At 36.0% G+C, this 17,583-nt stretch overlaps 1 protein-coding gene across 3 annotated transcripts in view; it reads right to left on the bottom strand.

The window, feature by feature from the left end:
• The window catches only part of MCPH1 (microcephalin 1), a 132,730-nt gene that overhangs the window by 101,173 nt on the left and 13,974 nt on the right, over positions 1–17,583 (bottom strand). For all 3 annotated transcript variants that reach the window (XM_075414706.1, XM_075414708.1, XM_075414707.1), the window contains 5 exons: positions 17,260–17,380; positions 16,837–16,977; positions 16,038–16,133; positions 12,764–13,780; positions 6,560–6,672 (listed from right to left, as the gene is read on the bottom strand). In XM_075414706.1, coding sequence (XP_075270821.1) covers positions 6,560–6,672; positions 12,764–13,780; positions 16,038–16,133; positions 16,837–16,977; positions 17,260–17,380 — 1,488 coding nt within the window. The remainder of the gene's footprint in view (positions 1–6,559; positions 6,673–12,763; positions 13,781–16,037; positions 16,134–16,836; positions 16,978–17,259; positions 17,381–17,583) is intronic.

The following is a 17,583-nucleotide window of genomic DNA, read 5'->3' on the forward strand; positions in this document are numbered from 1 at the left end:
GTGTATAATATTAGATCCTTTTATCACTGATACTTTCAAAGTTACTTGTCCCACAATGTAGTCTGCTCAGAAGCTTGTTTCTTCAACTTTATGTTGAATCAGCTAGATAACTACAATTAAACAATAATCAACTATTCAGTTGTCATCAGCTAGAGTTGATCAGACACTTTCAGGATTACTTCAGGTAAGATGAAACATTTTGTTAAACAAGAAACATTCTAGGATAAAATCAGATATGCATAAAATCACTACACCAGACATTTGGTCAATATCATAAAAGTTTCTCGATTGTACCATGCAAGCACTTTTCTAATTTGTAGAATCATAGAAAGTTCTGGGTCGGAAGGGACCCCTAGAGGTCATCTAGTCCAACCCCCCGCAGCGAGCAGGGACACCACTAACTAGATCAGGTTGCTCAGAGCCCTGTCCAAACTGGTCTTGAATGTTTCCAGGGATGGGGCCTCCACTACCTCTCTGGGCAACCCGTTTCAGTGTTTCACAACCCTCATGGTGAAGAATTTCTTCCTTATATCCAGCCTAAACCTACCCTGTTTTAGTTTAAAACCATTACCCCTTGTCCTGTCACTGTTGTCTCTACTAAAAAGATTGTCCCCATCTTTCCTATAGGCTCCCTTTAAGTACTGAAAGGCTGCAATCAGGTCTCCCCGCAGCCTTCTCTTCTCCAGGCTGAACAAGCCCAACTCTCCCAGCCTGTCCTCATAGGAGAGGTGCTCCAGCCCTCGGATCATTTTTGTAGCCCTCCTTTGGACCCGCTCCAACAGTTCCATGTCCTTCTTGTGCTGAGGGCTCCAGAGCTGAACGCAGTACTCCAAGTGAGGTCTCACCAGAGCAGAGTAGAGGGGCAGAATCACCTCTCTCGACCTGCTGGCCACGCTTCTCTTGATGCAGCCCAGGATACGGTTGGCCCTCTGGGCTGCCAGCACACATTGCCGGCTCATGTCCAGCCTTTCGTAAATCAATTTGAATAATTTTCAATGACCACTTCACCACCCTCATTACATCAAGTATTTTCCCCAGACCATAAACATGTAGGTAGTTCCAGTTTCTTCACTGTTAACTGTAAATGAACTTGCATGCTTCCACCTTGTCCAATTCACACTAGTTTAATACTAATTTGTGGCTCTGTCAGTAACATTTCAAGTATCAGTGTTTAAAATACGTACCTACTTGAAGCAACTACAAGACCAAAATTGGAAGGAAAACATACAAAGATGTTGTCCCCTACACTGATACAATCTGTTTAAGACAGTCTACAAATGCACGTATCAAATATAAAGATACTTTCCTGAATGTCTGGTAAGATGCTTCATATTTTATAGTTACAGATTTTTCAAGATGTTAAAATTTGTTTTGTCATGAATAAAATACTTTCAAAAAGGATTTTGATAACAGGATCTAACGACGGCCTGATCACACTAATTGTTCCACAGCAGGAGCATAGATTCTTTGTAAAAATTTTCCCTTCTCTCAAAAATCTCTTAAGTTCAGTGTTAATAACTCTACCTTCACTCAAATCCAAGAGCTACGGAAACACAAGCCAAGATGATTTGTTTAAAAACAAAACTGAAGGAATTTCAGTTAAATCCATACTGTCTTCTCTGTGAAAATACGGTTTTAATTATCCCTCATGGTGCTTAATTGTTTTTTTGTCACATGGTTGAAGAGTTTCTCACTCAGAAGACAGTATTTTAAGGAGTTTTTATTGAGTGTAAAATTTATTCCAATTGCATTTCTATTGATGCAATACTGTTAGATCCTTTATATCACCCCTCATATCCCTCTACAAATATCAAAGAACTTTCTATTTGAATAAAAATGGCAGTTAACTGGTTATTCATAATGAGTCTCTCTGATCTGTTTAAAGTACAAAATATTTACATTTGTGACATGCAGCAGGTGGTGTGATAAACATAAGCACTTTTGTGACATTAAGCAATGAAATGAGCACTCAACTCTCACACCAACACATTAACACCACTAACTAATTTGTTTGAATAAGTTTTTGGCTTTATAATTTTTAGTTATTTGTCTTCCCTATGCAAGGCAACAAAGAACTAGGCATTCAATTCCATGGAATAACTGAAAAACGCAACACAAAGCATTCAGGGTTTATTTTATCCCTGCAAGCCAGCATCATCAACATAGATTTCTAGACCAGGGAAGCCACCTGCTGACATTCATAGGCATTAATCCACAGTGTTTATCCTTACCAGCTCTGTATGTGAAGAATCTGGAACTACCCTCAATTATGGGTTGTCATGTCCCAAAACTAAGTTAAAACGTACAAACCAGTTTTATAAATCTATCTTTATAGGCTGCATTTGAATAGGTACAACACACCAAAACTCCTGGGGGTTTTGGGGTGGTGGTGATGTTTTAAATCCAAAAAGCTTGTTCCTGAAGCCATTAATGATTTCTGAAAATCTTACTCATCTTCCACCAGCATGCCTGCCATTATAAACTGCTCTGTCTTCATGCTTTTGTTAGTCAACAATACAATTTTAGATAACTGTCATTAGAAGTTGGATGGTCGCACTCAAATTGCTGCAGTCAATGGCTCGATGTCCATGTGGAGACCAGTGACGAGTAGCGTTCCTCAGTGGCGCTGTTTAATATCTTTGTCAGCAACATGGACAGTGGGATTGAGTACACCGATGACACCGAGCTGTGTGGTATGGTCAACAGGCTGGAGGGAGGGGATGCCATCCAGAGGGACTTTGACAGGCTTGAGAGGTCAGCCTGTACGAACCTCAACAAAGTCAATTGCAAGCTCCGTCACATGGGTCAGGGCAATCCCAAGCACAAATACAGGCTGGGCAAAGAATGGATTGAGGGCAGCCCTGCCAAGAAGGACTTCAGAGCACTGGTTGATGAGAACCTCAACATGAGCCAGCAATGTGCGCTGGCAGCCCAGGCCAACCATATCCTGGGCTGCATCAAAAGCAGCATGGCCAGCAGGTTGAGGGAGGTGATTCTGCCCCTCTACCCTGCTCTGGTGAGACCCCACCTGGAGTCCTGCATCCAGCTCTGAAGCCCTCAGCACAGGAAAGATCTGTTGGAATGGGTCCAGAGGAGGGCCACAAAAATGATCAGAGGGATGGAACAGCTCTCCTCCAAGGAAAGGCTGAGAGAGTTGGGGCCGTTCAGCCTGGAGAAGAGAAGGCTGTGGGGAGACCATATAGCAGCCTTCCAGTGCCTAAAAGGGGGCCTGCAAGAGAGCTGGAGAGGGACTTTTTACAAGGGCATGTAGGGATAGGACAAGGGGTAATGGCTTTAAACTGAAAGAGGGTAGATTTAGACTAGATATAAGGAAGAAATTCTTTACTATGAGGGTGGTGAGACACTGGAATAGGTTGTCCCAGAGAAGTTGTGGCTGCCCCCTCCCTGGCAGTGTTGAAGTCTAGGTTGGATGGGGCTTTGAGCAACCTGGTCTAATGGAAGCTGTCTCTGCCCATGGCAGGGGGGTGGGAACTAGATGATCTCTGAAGGTTCCCTCCAAGCCAAACCGTTCTATAATTCTATGAAGTCTTCCATGTTAAGAGTACAATAGGCATAGATAAAGAAAATATGAGTAGTTGTAATCCAAAATTGTGATATAACAGTACCCGAACAAAGTAATTCTTGATTTTAACTTCAGCTAAAACAAAACACAAGAAACTCAACGTGCATGAAGTTTTGAAGAAAACAAACGCATAGCACAATAGCACAGCAGAGGAATACAGTGTACAGCATGATTTATATTAAAGTAACTACAAATGACAAATTGAAATAACCATGGAAATAAATAATGTTAATACTTATGCCTGGTCATATTTCCTGAAGATATTTTTGTCTGGCTCTTAATGTTTACTATCCCATAGTGAACTCCTAATGCCCACTGACATGCATTCACTGTAGCAAATGAGTTCTAATTGTAGTGTTCACTGTAATGTACACTATAGTGAATGAGTTACAACAGAAGTACTCTAAATTAATTCAGACAATGTCAAGAAATTACATTCAGCAAACATCAAAGATGTTCTTAAAGAGGTATTAGATTTCAAACTCTATTCTATGAAAAAAACTAACAGAGACAGCTAAGTAATGAATTTAACAGATTATACTTACAACAGACTCCCAGAACACCAGCAATATGATCTGAAACCTCATATTGGAACTATTCAGTACAAAGTTGCATAAAACTTGCAATGACTATAATTTAAAGGTTTTTTTTTCCCTTTTGTAGATATAAAAAGTCTAGAAATTCAGTGTCACACTTCTGGAAACATTAGTCCATTAAACCAGCTACAAAATGGCATTTCTTTTGCACTTGTATTTTAAACAAACTTTCTTTTAAGATTTACATAAACATAAGAAAATTCTTCATAATACTATGATTCAATAAAAACTTTTTTTTAAATATTTGTGCTATTTCTCTCATACTCTTTTTGCTTTGGGCAAAGGAAAAAAACAAAAATTTTCTGACTTAATTACAAACATTAGCAAAATGTTGTCAAACATTAGCAAAATGTTGCGATGTTTAAGCTGCAGCCATTGGAAACAAGTGTTTATTAAAATTTTTATAATGTTTCGTTGTTTTTAAAAAGCTTCAGCAACATACTGTGGCTAGTACTAGGCAAGTTTTGCAACTTAATTCTTTACAAAAATTTAGACACAGTCTAATTTTGTTCACAACAACATCCTCTTAAAATCGCTTCACTGAGAATTTCCTAGGGATCTCCAACATTGGCTTTACAAATTTTGCATGTATGTATGCATACAAACAATGGAAAATAGATCTTAAATAGACATAGTCACAAACATTTAATATGTATTAACAGACAATGAAGTAAAACCTCTCAGTGCAACAGTCTGGTTGTCAGACTGTCTGGTTAAACCACATAAAACATTTTTGTGAAGTTCGTTCTACTTTTCAATCAAAAAATCCCAACATTGTCTCTATATGCATTCACACAGTCAAACTGCAACTGGAAACCTTTAAAATTGTTTTTAAAAGCATTCATGACATGAAAGAAATTATGTGCTGCTATTTTACTGATATCTGAGTCAAATTGTATTATCGTCTAGCTGAAATGGATGGACGAAAGAAGCTATCTCAAAACACTGAACAGGAATTTTCTCCAGCTACAGCTTAGCTTTTGCTGCTGTTAAACACCTCACAGAGCATGCTTTGCAAGCAAAGACCATGCAGAACCATTCAAAAATATCACCTTTGACTGCAAGGCCAGGTTTGAAAAAGGGGAACAATAAAAAACAACTTCATATTGTTTTTTGTTTCTCTTCAGTTACGTTGGGATCTTTTCTTAAGATAAATGAATCAAAACTAGCACTACTGTATAATGCTCCTGTAGTGTTTAATTACACAGGAGTAGAAATCAGTACCAACAAATCTGATGAATCTCCAAGCACCATTTCTGCAGATACCCCTAAGAAAAGCCATTGACTGTAGTCTGTGGATATACGTTTCGCAGCTTTAGTCAGATTTCTGTGGCAGGAAATGAAACTATTCTAGATAGATGTTTTAGCCTAAAAAGTAGACTATCTTACTATGTTTTTATAGGACATGGATCTAGAGTGAAGTCGGTTTATACAGTCCACATAATACTTAGTTATCAGTTATACAAATAATACATATGTACGTATTTAGGAAAAGCAGGGAACAAATACTTAAGAAAAATAACAAGCAGTAAGATGGAGGCAAGAAGTCAAATAATTTTAACCCAGAGAAGATCACTGGTCCAGGGAGACTAATATTCCATCTTCAGGATGTTTAAATGGCTGAACAGCCTAATAATTGCACCTGCTCAGAACTGTTACATGAAAGAGGATTAAAATCTGTGATCAATCTTTTTGAAATTCCAGTTACCTCAGACATCTTTGAGTGCTTTAGGACTTCCCATTCTCAAAACAATTCAGTACTCATTTTAATTGTAGGACTTGCTACTTACTGATAAAAAGAACTACTATTTATTTTCCTGATAAGTTTTATATTTACTTAGAAAAAACTTTTACAAGGGAAAAACATCTAAAAAAGATTCAGTGCTGACCCAATCCTATCTTTTTTTTTTTTAACATCCAAACTGAGCTCAAATAGTACGTTAATAAACTTAGCTTTACCTGAACGTAGAAGATAATATTACATAAATCTTTATACTGCAGAAATATCCACTGGGGATGACCCACTATAAACCAAACAAAAACCCCTACCCCATTTAGTAACTCCTCCAAAAAGGATAGGCATCTGTTCATGTTACATCAGCAGCTTTGCATCTAGAACAGTTTGAGCTGGCTTACCAACCTCCTTTACGATGTCAGCATGGACTCTTGCCACCACAAATTACCAGAAAGCTGAGTTCCATGGTTATACGTATTTTCTTTGAACACCACTCGCATAACATTTCAAGGAAAGTGAGAGTCAGAGAACTTTTTAAATTGACAGTGCATAGAGAATGCATTTGTTTTTGTACATACAAAGGCACTCAGTGATTCTCCAAGAAAAAGAAAGAGCTTAACAAACTGTACGTCCAGTTAAACTGACCTTTTGGAGTCTTCTAGCTTTTCTTAACCCCTCATTGTGCTTATTCTTTTGTTCATTAAAAACTTTGCAAGAGCCATCAGTAACATCACACTCTGAAACTTCATTTTCATCACCTAGAAACCAAATTCAGAAACTTGAAATGAAAAATGCAATCTTGTGAAATGAAACTGCCACCAATTATTTTATCGTAGCACATAGAGTCATGCACAACTAAGATACCTAAGTTAGTAATTTGTACCAGTTATTTTTCCATCGTATTTCAGTTATGGAAAAAAGAACGACACTCAAGCATCTGACTTCATCTTTCAGTATCTGATCTTGTAAATAAACTAGTTTTAAAACTCCCAATTTCCGATATTTTGAAAACCGTGTATTAACTACAAGTAGAGAATCCGGTAAATTGCTTTCTATTTATTACAAAATTTGCAAACTCTCTGAATACAGTAGTGGCTAGATATTTACGTTCTTACTGAAAAGCCTGTGCTTTCAGTACACACCGTTTATCTGAAATGACCTAAAGGTCTGAAATGTGTTTTCAAATACTCTGCATGCAAATCTAGCAAGCTGTTAGCAGGTAAGAATTGTGTGTGCATGCAGGCTTATCAGTCCTATTATTTATAAAAAGGCACCAACCATAACAATGTACTCCAATGTGGCTGCCAAAAAGCAGTATTTTTCATCACATATTTTGTGAATTAACATACATTTAATTCTTCAGCACTGTCAGGATGATTTTTATAAGCACTAAATAATAAACTCTTGAATCATTTGAAAAATTAGCTTGCTTGCATAAGATGAAAAAGTTTGATCTATCTTTTGATTAATGAAGTTTTATCTACTGAAGATGTCAGTAGATCATTTTTCCAAAATTTAATTGAATGGAGTCTACTTTAGGACATTTGTTAATTCTTCATTTCAAAGAAATTCATGAGACCAGTTAAATAAAGTTTAATAATTAGTGATTAAAGTGGCCTAACTTCAGCTCCTCCCAAATAAACTGCTTCTGATAACTGATACTGAAGGCTACTATCCATATTTACTAGTCTCACTGCATATATAACTAAGAATCATTTGTTTTTCCTCTGTCAGCTACTCATATTCTTAATCCTTGAGGTGACAGAACAACCACAAACTGCAACACAAAAAATTATATTTTCCATTACTGATTACTTATTTTAAAATTATGAACTCATCAATATTTAATCACTTCTTCACACTAAAGTTGCAACTTTCATGTGAATTTACACATCATTACAGTAATTTGTGTAATACAAGTAAACCTGGCTTTCAGTTTAATTTAAACTCCATATTTAAAGTGTCATTTAACAAAAGGAGAACTAATTACTTAACTATGTTAATTTTATTTAGTATTGCACTGAGGCCCACCATCTTCTGTCACTGAGCAAGACTGATGGCCAGCAGGAGAAAAGACCTTGCCACACAATAAAAAAAGAGCTAAGAAATTTAAATTTAACTCCTTTTACATGGAAAACATTATTTTTAAACATGTATTTTGAATCTTCAAAAAAAAAAAACCAAACCAAGAAGCACAGGACTGCAAAGGATGTCAGGAGATCATCCACTCCATTGCTTTACCCCAGACAGATGGGGGTAAAACAAGGTATGTCTCTGTTAATTTCCAGTAAGTTATTTCAGTCACTGTAAAAGGACTATCCACCATTTCGGGTTTTCTGGAAGGGTGGGTTGGAGATGGGAGCGAGAAGTGGTGTAATATTCTTTTTGCCACTCTTCACCTGAACACTCAAGCTCCACAGCTTGGACCTCTTTCCAGTTACAGTTCTCTCTTGTTGGTTCTTCGTATTTACAGGAAAACAGGAACAGGGGAGGGGGTCCATCACTTCCTCTGATTATCAGCTTGAGAATCTTATGCATTACATAAATAAGAACTATTCTTTGCAATCCAGTTCCTACCACTTCTCTCCCAACTCTCAGGACTTCTCAAGCACTTTCCAGCTTTTCCATCCTACAGGTCTCAAGCTTCACTGTCTGTTGTCTGGTTCTCCCTGACTGCTTCTTTTTAAAGCAGTTGCTCAGTCACAAGTAAGGAGTTTTCATCTTTTGTAGGTTTTCCTAGGGTATTTCAGATAAGGTCCACAGAACTTTTTGAAGCAATTCCATCCACTGTTATTTATCCCCAAATTTAGTTCAAATACACAGCTCACTCATGCCACTGTGGTCCATTATATTCCTTGAATTCTCTTCTAAAACATTGCTCAATGACTGGTATCAAAATTAGCAGTTTTGATAGCCCTCTGTAGTATTAGAACAAATTAGAGTGACTTTAATTTGCAGTGTAAGCTTCTACTCATTCACGATCATTTATCACCAGTGAGAAGTTCTGAACCAGAATATTATCTTCAAAATTCCATTTGATATTTACTTCAAGTTAAAGGTACAACTAGCTAGTTTTTGGTCAATCATGTCTAGCTAATAAAAAATTTATCTATAGTGTTCTACTTTAATAATATCATAATGAAGCGTCATTGAAATTCAGCTGTATCATATCTACTATTTTGTACTTATCCACAGGGTTATTTACCCAAACTGTGAAGAAATTAAATCTGAATTTGGCATCATTGGTAATCCTTCAGGTACATATGCACAGAATATTTAATAACTTGTGCTATTATTGTAGTTACTATTCCAGCCTGGGCAAATATCAAGTTTTTGCTATTCAGAACACAATTTCTTCATTCTTCTGAAAGCTTATGTACCCACCAGGCAGGCCCACCAGAGAGCACCTGTTAATGGCTTAAAACAATTTTATCTAGTTTTTTATGTGCTCTAGGACAAGTGTCATCAGGCTTTGCAAATCTGACTGCATCAAAATAATCCTCAACATGTTCCTCTATTCAGAAATATTTGTCCTTTTTTTAGTTTTAATAATTAGTTACAATTAAACTATTTGTAAAGATAAACAAAATAAGGAATGAAGCAAGAAAGTTTTCTTCCTCATCCCTTATTTATTTTTTAAAAGGACATAATAAAATGTCAAGAGAGGACATCCTACAATATTATTAGTCAGCTTGTCTTCTTCCAAAGCTGAAGAAAAAGAAAAAAGGCACATCAAATCTAAGGAAGTTTTCACATTTGTGTTTTTAGATATAAACAGTATTACAGAATCACAGAATCACAGAATAGTAGGGGTTGGAAGGGACCTCTGTGGGTCATCTAGTCCAGCCCTCCTGCCGAAGCAGGGTCACCTACAGCAGGCTGCACAGGATTCCAGCAGCATTAAGTACCTAGCACCTAGAACCTCACGTAAAACTTATTCATCTAGATTAAACATTTTTGCACCAAATAACAGAGTGATACTCCAGATTCCCCATCTTACAATTGAACTACATTAATTATAATATAATAGGTCTTAGTTTATGTGTTTTGGCCAACCAAGATAATATTTGCTTCCCACATTCACCATAAATATCTAAAATTCACTCAGTTAAGCCTTAAGTTTATTTTTAAGACTGGAAAGAATGCTAAGTCACAGTTCAAACTTCTCAATGATTTTAGGACAATAAAAGCTTAAAAACACATGCTCTTGCATTCCTTGCCCAATGTTATTTATTGTTGTAGCTTTCAGATGAAAAGTCAGGAATTCATCAAATCTGAGCAAGTACTGGCATTCTAAATCATGTTGTTCAATTGCCAACTTACCCTACCATCAGCCCTACTAAAAAGTTATAAGCAGATGGACTGGATTTCAAAGTAAAGCAATTTACAACATGAATTGCAAGTTCTTAGACTCTCCTAGTAGCACGGATAATTAACTTTCACAAAAAACAGTCTTGCTGCATTTCCACAAACTTATACTCATGACAGAGAAAAGCCATCATTTTCCTCACTTTGCTAAAAATTTAGGCACTGACACGCAAAACCCAGTTACACAGCATTTATTGATTACAGAGCACTGAAATTTATCAGGTATGGCTGGTTTAATCAGAAGGACAAAAAATTTATTTCACTTCCAGAAACAAAGCTGAGAAAGAAAAAGTGAATCTGAATAGGAAAGCATCTTTTAATATTCTTATAACACCTTATTAATTTCAACTCTTGTATCTGTGACAGTTCTCTGCTTGACTTACGGCTTGGAGTAAGATGGAAATAAATAGCCATGTTTATGCCTGTGCTGTTCAGCAGAACAACTGGACAGCCTTGAGTGTACCCTACAACAGAACCTGAAGTTCCTGCAACATATGCATTGGGACTTGAAAAGTTAATTTCAGATCAGCGCGTAAAAATCAAATGTTCCAAGTAGTCTGTGGAAAGAAAGCTTATAAAACCTTGCTTCTTGTCATTAAGCATGCTGGGTAAGAGTGACACTGACCTAAAAACACAAGGGAAAATTGGGCAACAAAAATCTCTGATGTTTAAAATGCATACAGATATAACTGAATTCTACAGGGATATCTGACTACTCCTAACTGTGAAAAGAAATCTTCAGCATTATAAATAATATACTGTATTTACCAGTTTTCAAATCACATACAACATACAGAAAACCAAAGCAATTTACTATTTATTTACTAATTAACATGGACAGAAAATAACTACATTCAAGCCAAAAAGAACATACTCAACCTATATTTAATAAAAATCAATTATTCCATCATACAGCATCACAGTAGTAAGTTTAAAATAAGTTCTTCCACAGAACTTGCATTAGGGAAAATACAACTCATCTTTCGTTATTGATTCCTTCCATTTTTCAGTGAGCCCGTTTCAGCTGTCACAATTGAGGTTCTACTTGACTACACAACAGGTACATGAACCTGACTACATTATATTTGGGAAAATGACCATCACTGATAAATCACAAGTATTATTAGAATTACTAGACACACAAATTGAGACTTACAGTAGTTCCTAACAAAAAAGGATAAAAAATATAAACATAGAATAACTTGCGTTTGCTGAATACTTGTGACTTTTTCCTCTCCTCCAAAATCTGTTACCTTAAACAAGTTGTCCAGAAAGAAAATAAAAGCATAACATGCTAGAACATTGATTATAATTTAATCAGTAGAATTTAAAAGTTAGAATTACCTCTAAAATCAACTGGCATGGCTAAGTTTAAAAGTAGTAAATATTTTCTCCTTCCTCATTTGTTTTCATGTTCTTTGACATTAAGAAATACATAAATTAAGGATCATCTTCTAGTACACTGCCACATGGCAAAAACACATACAGTGGATTCATAGCTTCATGGCTGTACATTTCTTATACTTGTGTTAACATATACCTGCATCATTTTTTTTTAACTGCGCACTTCAGGTATTAAAATACAGAATGTAGCGAACCCAAAATCGCAGCTCACAGTTCAGCCACTTATTACCCACAGATATAAGCACAGTCACTGCTCACTTGACAGAGTTCAAAACATCAAAATCTGAAAGTGATTAGCCCAATGCAAGTTAGGAGCAGGGAAGTTCCTTAGATTCAATATTCTAGTATACATTTACATTGAAATAAATTAGGCTAAACCGACTTAAAAATGCTCAAATATTAAAAAAATACTCTTCAAATTACTATTAAAAACTAAGTTCTGTATAAAAAAGCCATGGTTGATTTACATTGTGATTCTTTCACATGACCTCATATATCTTACTCAATCTTGATTATAGCACAAGTTAGAAATTGCTAACTCAACTATCTTTTTATTTCCACCAGAGATTTTATGCCCTTAACTGCAACAAATCTAACGTAGCCATTTTAACTTGTGAAATAAAAATAATTTGAACAAAGGAACCTATGATGAGCAGTTGATATTGTTGATAAACAATTTACAAGAGCACCATAACATTTACAATAGAAAGACCTTGGTTTCTTAAGCATATTTTGAATAGCAGCAGAAAGTTTACAGAATGCCAAGCATTAGGGGAGAAGAAGGCTCACATACTTTTGTTGCATTTTGTGAGCACAGTTTCCTTATCTCTTTGTGATTTCTTTGTGTTTGTAATATAAGGGGGGGGGAGAGGGGGAAGAGAGAGGTGTTCTTTTGGATCCTATGCACTCATTTATTTTACTCAAAAATAGAGTCAGTACTGCAGCATTTTCTTCTTTTGGTGTAATTCTGAAATATTTTTCCCTTGGGAATGGCAGCTCATTTTGTAATTTAGTTGCATGAGTATATCTAATGTAGTATGGTATCTTTTCATTCTCCAGCATTATGTAGCGACTTACCAGTAGTGCGAGTACAGTAATTCACATTGGTTCTGCAGGATTTTTCATGAGCGTGCTGAGGTAGCCTATTCACATCATCAGAATCTAGAGCTTCTGTAGTGTCAGCTTTTTCATCACCTGACATATAATTTAATGGCACACTTCCAGGATGTTCAGCTGGTTTGAAGTTTTTCTTTACTGAAACGTCATTTGCTGGAATAGGCTTTTTCTTACTTTTCTTGGAAGTAGTATGTGGCTTACAGAAACTCACATCAAGTGAGTCCATGCTTGTAAAAGAGTTTTTGCAACAAACTTCAGGAGGATTCTGTGATTCCTTTGGTACCCGTACCTGTACTTCATTTTCTTTCAAATTGGATGATGAAAAGAAGTCTTCATAAGCAGCCTCTTCAGCACAAGAAGACTTGCTATACGTAGTAACTGCTTGCAAGAACTCTTTAGACCCTGATGCACCCAGTTCTGAGGCAGCCAAACTAGTTATTGTTTGTAGTTTCTTCCTCTTCTTGTCTTCAAGAACACAATTATTTCTGTCAACAGGGAAACTTCTATCCAACAAACATGCATTTAAGTCTTCGCTGTTCATAAGTGAATTAGAGATACTGCTAACCAAAGCAGGGACAGTACTTAACTTGACTATTTTTTTGGAAGGAGTAATATGACCCAAGCCCTTGATTTGGAGAAGATAACTTCTGTTTGCAACTGAAGTAGTAATGCTATTTTCATCCTTCTGATTTTTCTTTGGAAACTTTTTTAGTTCTTTCTTTTCTAAAGACAATTCATCACCCAAAATATCCTGCAAAATCTGTTTCTTTCTCAAGCTTCTTCTGTTATGTTGTTTTGGTGTTAAGCTCTTCTGCTCATAGCTATGTGAGGGAGAATTCACTGATGCACTCATGGATACATGAGTATCAGTCCAAGTATCACAGGCGTGTTTTACTATCTCTATTTTCCGTCTCTTTAACTTATCAGTTCCCCAAAGATAATCACTGGTCGAGTTCAAGCAGTCTTCTGTTTGTTCTCCTGCAAAATAAGAAAAGTGGCAATATAAACATAAATTTATAAATACAAATTATTATTTAAATATAAATATAAATTAACAGAAAGAGTACTACATTTCTTAATAAAATACATATAAAATTACTGAAAAAAGAAAACAAGGATTTAGCCACTTTTCTGGATATTATATGGGAAGTCATCAAAAACTAAACATAAAACGGGTAAGAAACAAAGCACGTCCTATGTTGACAAGAAGGTACAACTTTAGCTGTCATATCTTCTTACATGGTAGTAAGTATCCATAAGCACTGTTCTGCTTTCTTGAAACAAAGCAGCAGAGGAACTCCCTTTCACTCTTGCATTTGTGGAGAAAGTCAGTATGATTTTACACTGATAAAGCTAGCTATAACAATACTGGAAACTCAATAATCATTTTTACTACCACAGCATTACCACCACCTTGTAGTTTTCACAGTTAGGATTAAATTAAATACAACATCATAGTTTCATACCACATACATCAACACAATGTATTAAAAATAATTAGAATGTGGAAAACTGCATCATTTCTTGTAGCTATTCTCATAAAATTATTTTGGGGGATGTGATACACAGAATCTATTCATAACTCTTCGCAATAAATTCCTCTGAAACAGGCTAGTATCTTTGACTATTCAGAATACATTTTTTAAAATCCAGTTGTTCTACAATCTCATTATTGCAATAGATGCTTTTGTTTAAACATATTTTGACTGCAAAGTTTCAGCAATACTCCTTCTGTAAGTGCTCCTGTAGGTTTTCGGGGAAGTCTTGATGTTGTTTGTTTACTAAATAAGTAACATTTTAACATATGGTGTAGCTAGCTAAATTCAGAAAAGTTAAATATATGGGGATGAAAAGAGAAGCTTCACATGACATGACCAGACGCCCATATTGACAATTGAAAAAGTCTTAATTTCAATCCTCAAATTAAACTAGATTCTTGAACTTTCTTAACCATTATTAACCAACCTACTCTCCTGTATCTCACAAGCACAAACAAAAGGGTCACCGTCACACAGCGTCAGAGTGGAAGCTACACAATGTTGCCACAGGATGTGGAGGTCTATTCTTCACGTAAAATTACATTGTGCCGTTGTAATGTTGGAGGGACATACTCAAGGTAAAGCTCTCAAATCATCATGTTCAACATCATCAGCACACAACTAACATACCAAAAAAAAAAAAGTTTGTTGGCACAGCCACGCTACTTCCAGTATTAAGCTATTACTTCCCCCTAACATTGCATGAAGAGATACCAAGCTGTCTGAGGCTACAAGATCCCACCCTTGTTCTCATGTACACCAGCATGACAGAATCCCTGTGTGATGTCAACAAAATACAACACTTGAAAACTGCATGAGGTATGGCTTACTGTCGTGGTAGAACGGAGAGTAGGCAGACCACTCAAGTGGCCCTCCTTATGAATTCTAAAGACTGTCTTCTGCTTACTTTTCTACTGAGATCAAACACCAGCATCTGACTTCAGCTTTTTGCTCACGTGACTGACAGAAGACATGAAGTCTGAAGTGCATACCCATTCCACACATGATTTATGCTGTTAAAATGCCCAGTGATGTAGCTCAACAGCACAATAATCTCCCTTACGTCCTGCAAAAAAAGTCAAAACACAGGAACAGACCCCTAACTTTATGAGAATAAAAATCTTGATAACAAATGACTTGAATTCATCTGCAACCATAAAACATTTTAAAAGCTGATTTGTTTTTGCTCTTGATACTTCTTCAATCCCTGAATACTTAAGCTGGTGAACATGTTAGGTTTCCTTTTAAATTCGAGTTATTTGACTGAAAATTTGGAAGACATTTATTTCAGTTCTCCGAGGTTTCTCTCTCATTCAGTTATCTTTTTTCTTCCCACACCACACTATTTAGTGTGCACTCTGTATTCTACACAAGATCACTGTAAGAGCAGAGAAGACTGACACCATGCCAGGAGAAGCAGCCATTAATGGGGAATGGTGCGAGAAAAGAGGAGGAATCGAGGCAAGCAACACAGCAGCAAGACAGAGCATTTAACCCATGTGATTCCTCATGCTCCATTTTCCTTGAATTCTTAATTCTACATACTTTGCCAGTTAAGAAAAAATAAAATAATTCAGTTTTAAATATAAATGATAGAGCAAGTAGTTCCCATTTCAGTATACCATACTTTCCAAAATAAGATATACAGGCCATGTATTATTTTTAATTTCTGTAGTATGTAAAGTTGTGTTAGTTACCTGGTAACAATATATCTTCCGAATCAGTTAAGACACGAGTAGAGAGCGGGCAGTCTCCTGGTGAACTGCTTAGAGGTATTTGAGACATCTGCGAAGCTAGGAATTTGTAAATAATAAACTAGTTAGCCCTATTTGCAAACATACAGATTTCTACACCATCTATTCTTATTTTCAAAACAGCTCAATCATAAGAGACAAGTCACTGCTTTGCCAACGAACTAGAATCATATAAATAATTGTAGACTGCTCAACAGTATCTCAAATTTACATACCAACTAAAAAGCTATTACATATTCTATAATTTTCTGCAATTTTTTTTTATAACTCAGCACCACATTTTTCTGAAACTAAAGAGTGATGGTAAACCATTTAGAAAATATTATAGACATGTCTAAGACAGTTGAGACATTTTACTAAAGAATTTGTCAAATTCTGCAATAGGCTGCAAAGCCTTGATATAGTAGAAACGTGTTTCAAAACATGTGAAGGCATTACCTTACAACTCAAAAAGAAAACAAATACAAGCCATGCTGCAATAAATGAGATTTAATTTTTCATCCATGTATCACTGGTTCTTGTATCATTGTCTTCCATGACTTCTTGTGCCCTTTGATAGAAAGAAACTAAAAGCTAAAGCATTCATACCTACTCGAAACCTGGGAAGAAGGGAGGACATGCAATCGAGTAGGATATGAAAAAAATTCTAAAGGCCAGAGCAAGACAAGTGCACCAAAAATTCAGCAATAAAGATAGTAGCCATTTGTGCATGTTCATGGATAAGCAAAATTTAACTTCTTACCAGCAGGAGACAGATTTTCTCGTTTTTCCTTCATCTCCTTCACTCTTCTTTCCATCGCATTGCATTGATCTTTTATCTTATTAACAGGGCTGTACACAAGTGAACCATTGTCTTCAAACAGTAGAACTGGTACATCGGCTTCTACACAAAGAAATAGCATGTAAATATTAATGTACAAATGCAATAGGACCTTCACGTGAAGATTCTTTTTTTCCCATAAAACTTGAAAAAATTAAGTTCCTTATACCTACCATCACTACAGATACCTTAAAACCACAAACTTGCAAAGAACTCTAAAAAGCAAGTCCACTTTATTTCTCACGGTGAGATGTATAAAAGTAAAAAAACCAAAACCCGAACCCCATCAACTGCTTTAAAGAAATAACTTCAGATATTTGAATATTAGTCCAAAGTAGTTCTTACCAGCATTAATTGCTATCTTTTGCACAGCTAATTCTTTAGCCATCTGGTCCAGTCTTTTCTGCAGCTTCCTATCATTTTCTGGACTTCTTTCAACAAAGTCTTTTGGCTGCATACATTTGTGCTACAAGACACACAAAACTATTAATTACATGGTACAAAACTGCCAGAATTAACTACACGTTCTATTTGCCTACCACTTTATCAGAGCATTTATTATCAGTGTTTAACTCTATGCTACTTATTATCACCTCCTTCAGAGACACAGATTGTTGTAAACATTAACATTTTCCAAAGTGAACTTCAATGTGAAAGAAGAACGAACTT

This window comes from Opisthocomus hoazin, chromosome 2, assembly GCF_030867145.1.
Source record: "Opisthocomus hoazin isolate bOpiHoa1 chromosome 2, bOpiHoa1.hap1, whole genome shotgun sequence".
NCBI classification, from domain to species: domain Eukaryota; kingdom Metazoa; phylum Chordata; class Aves; order Opisthocomiformes; family Opisthocomidae; genus Opisthocomus; species Opisthocomus hoazin.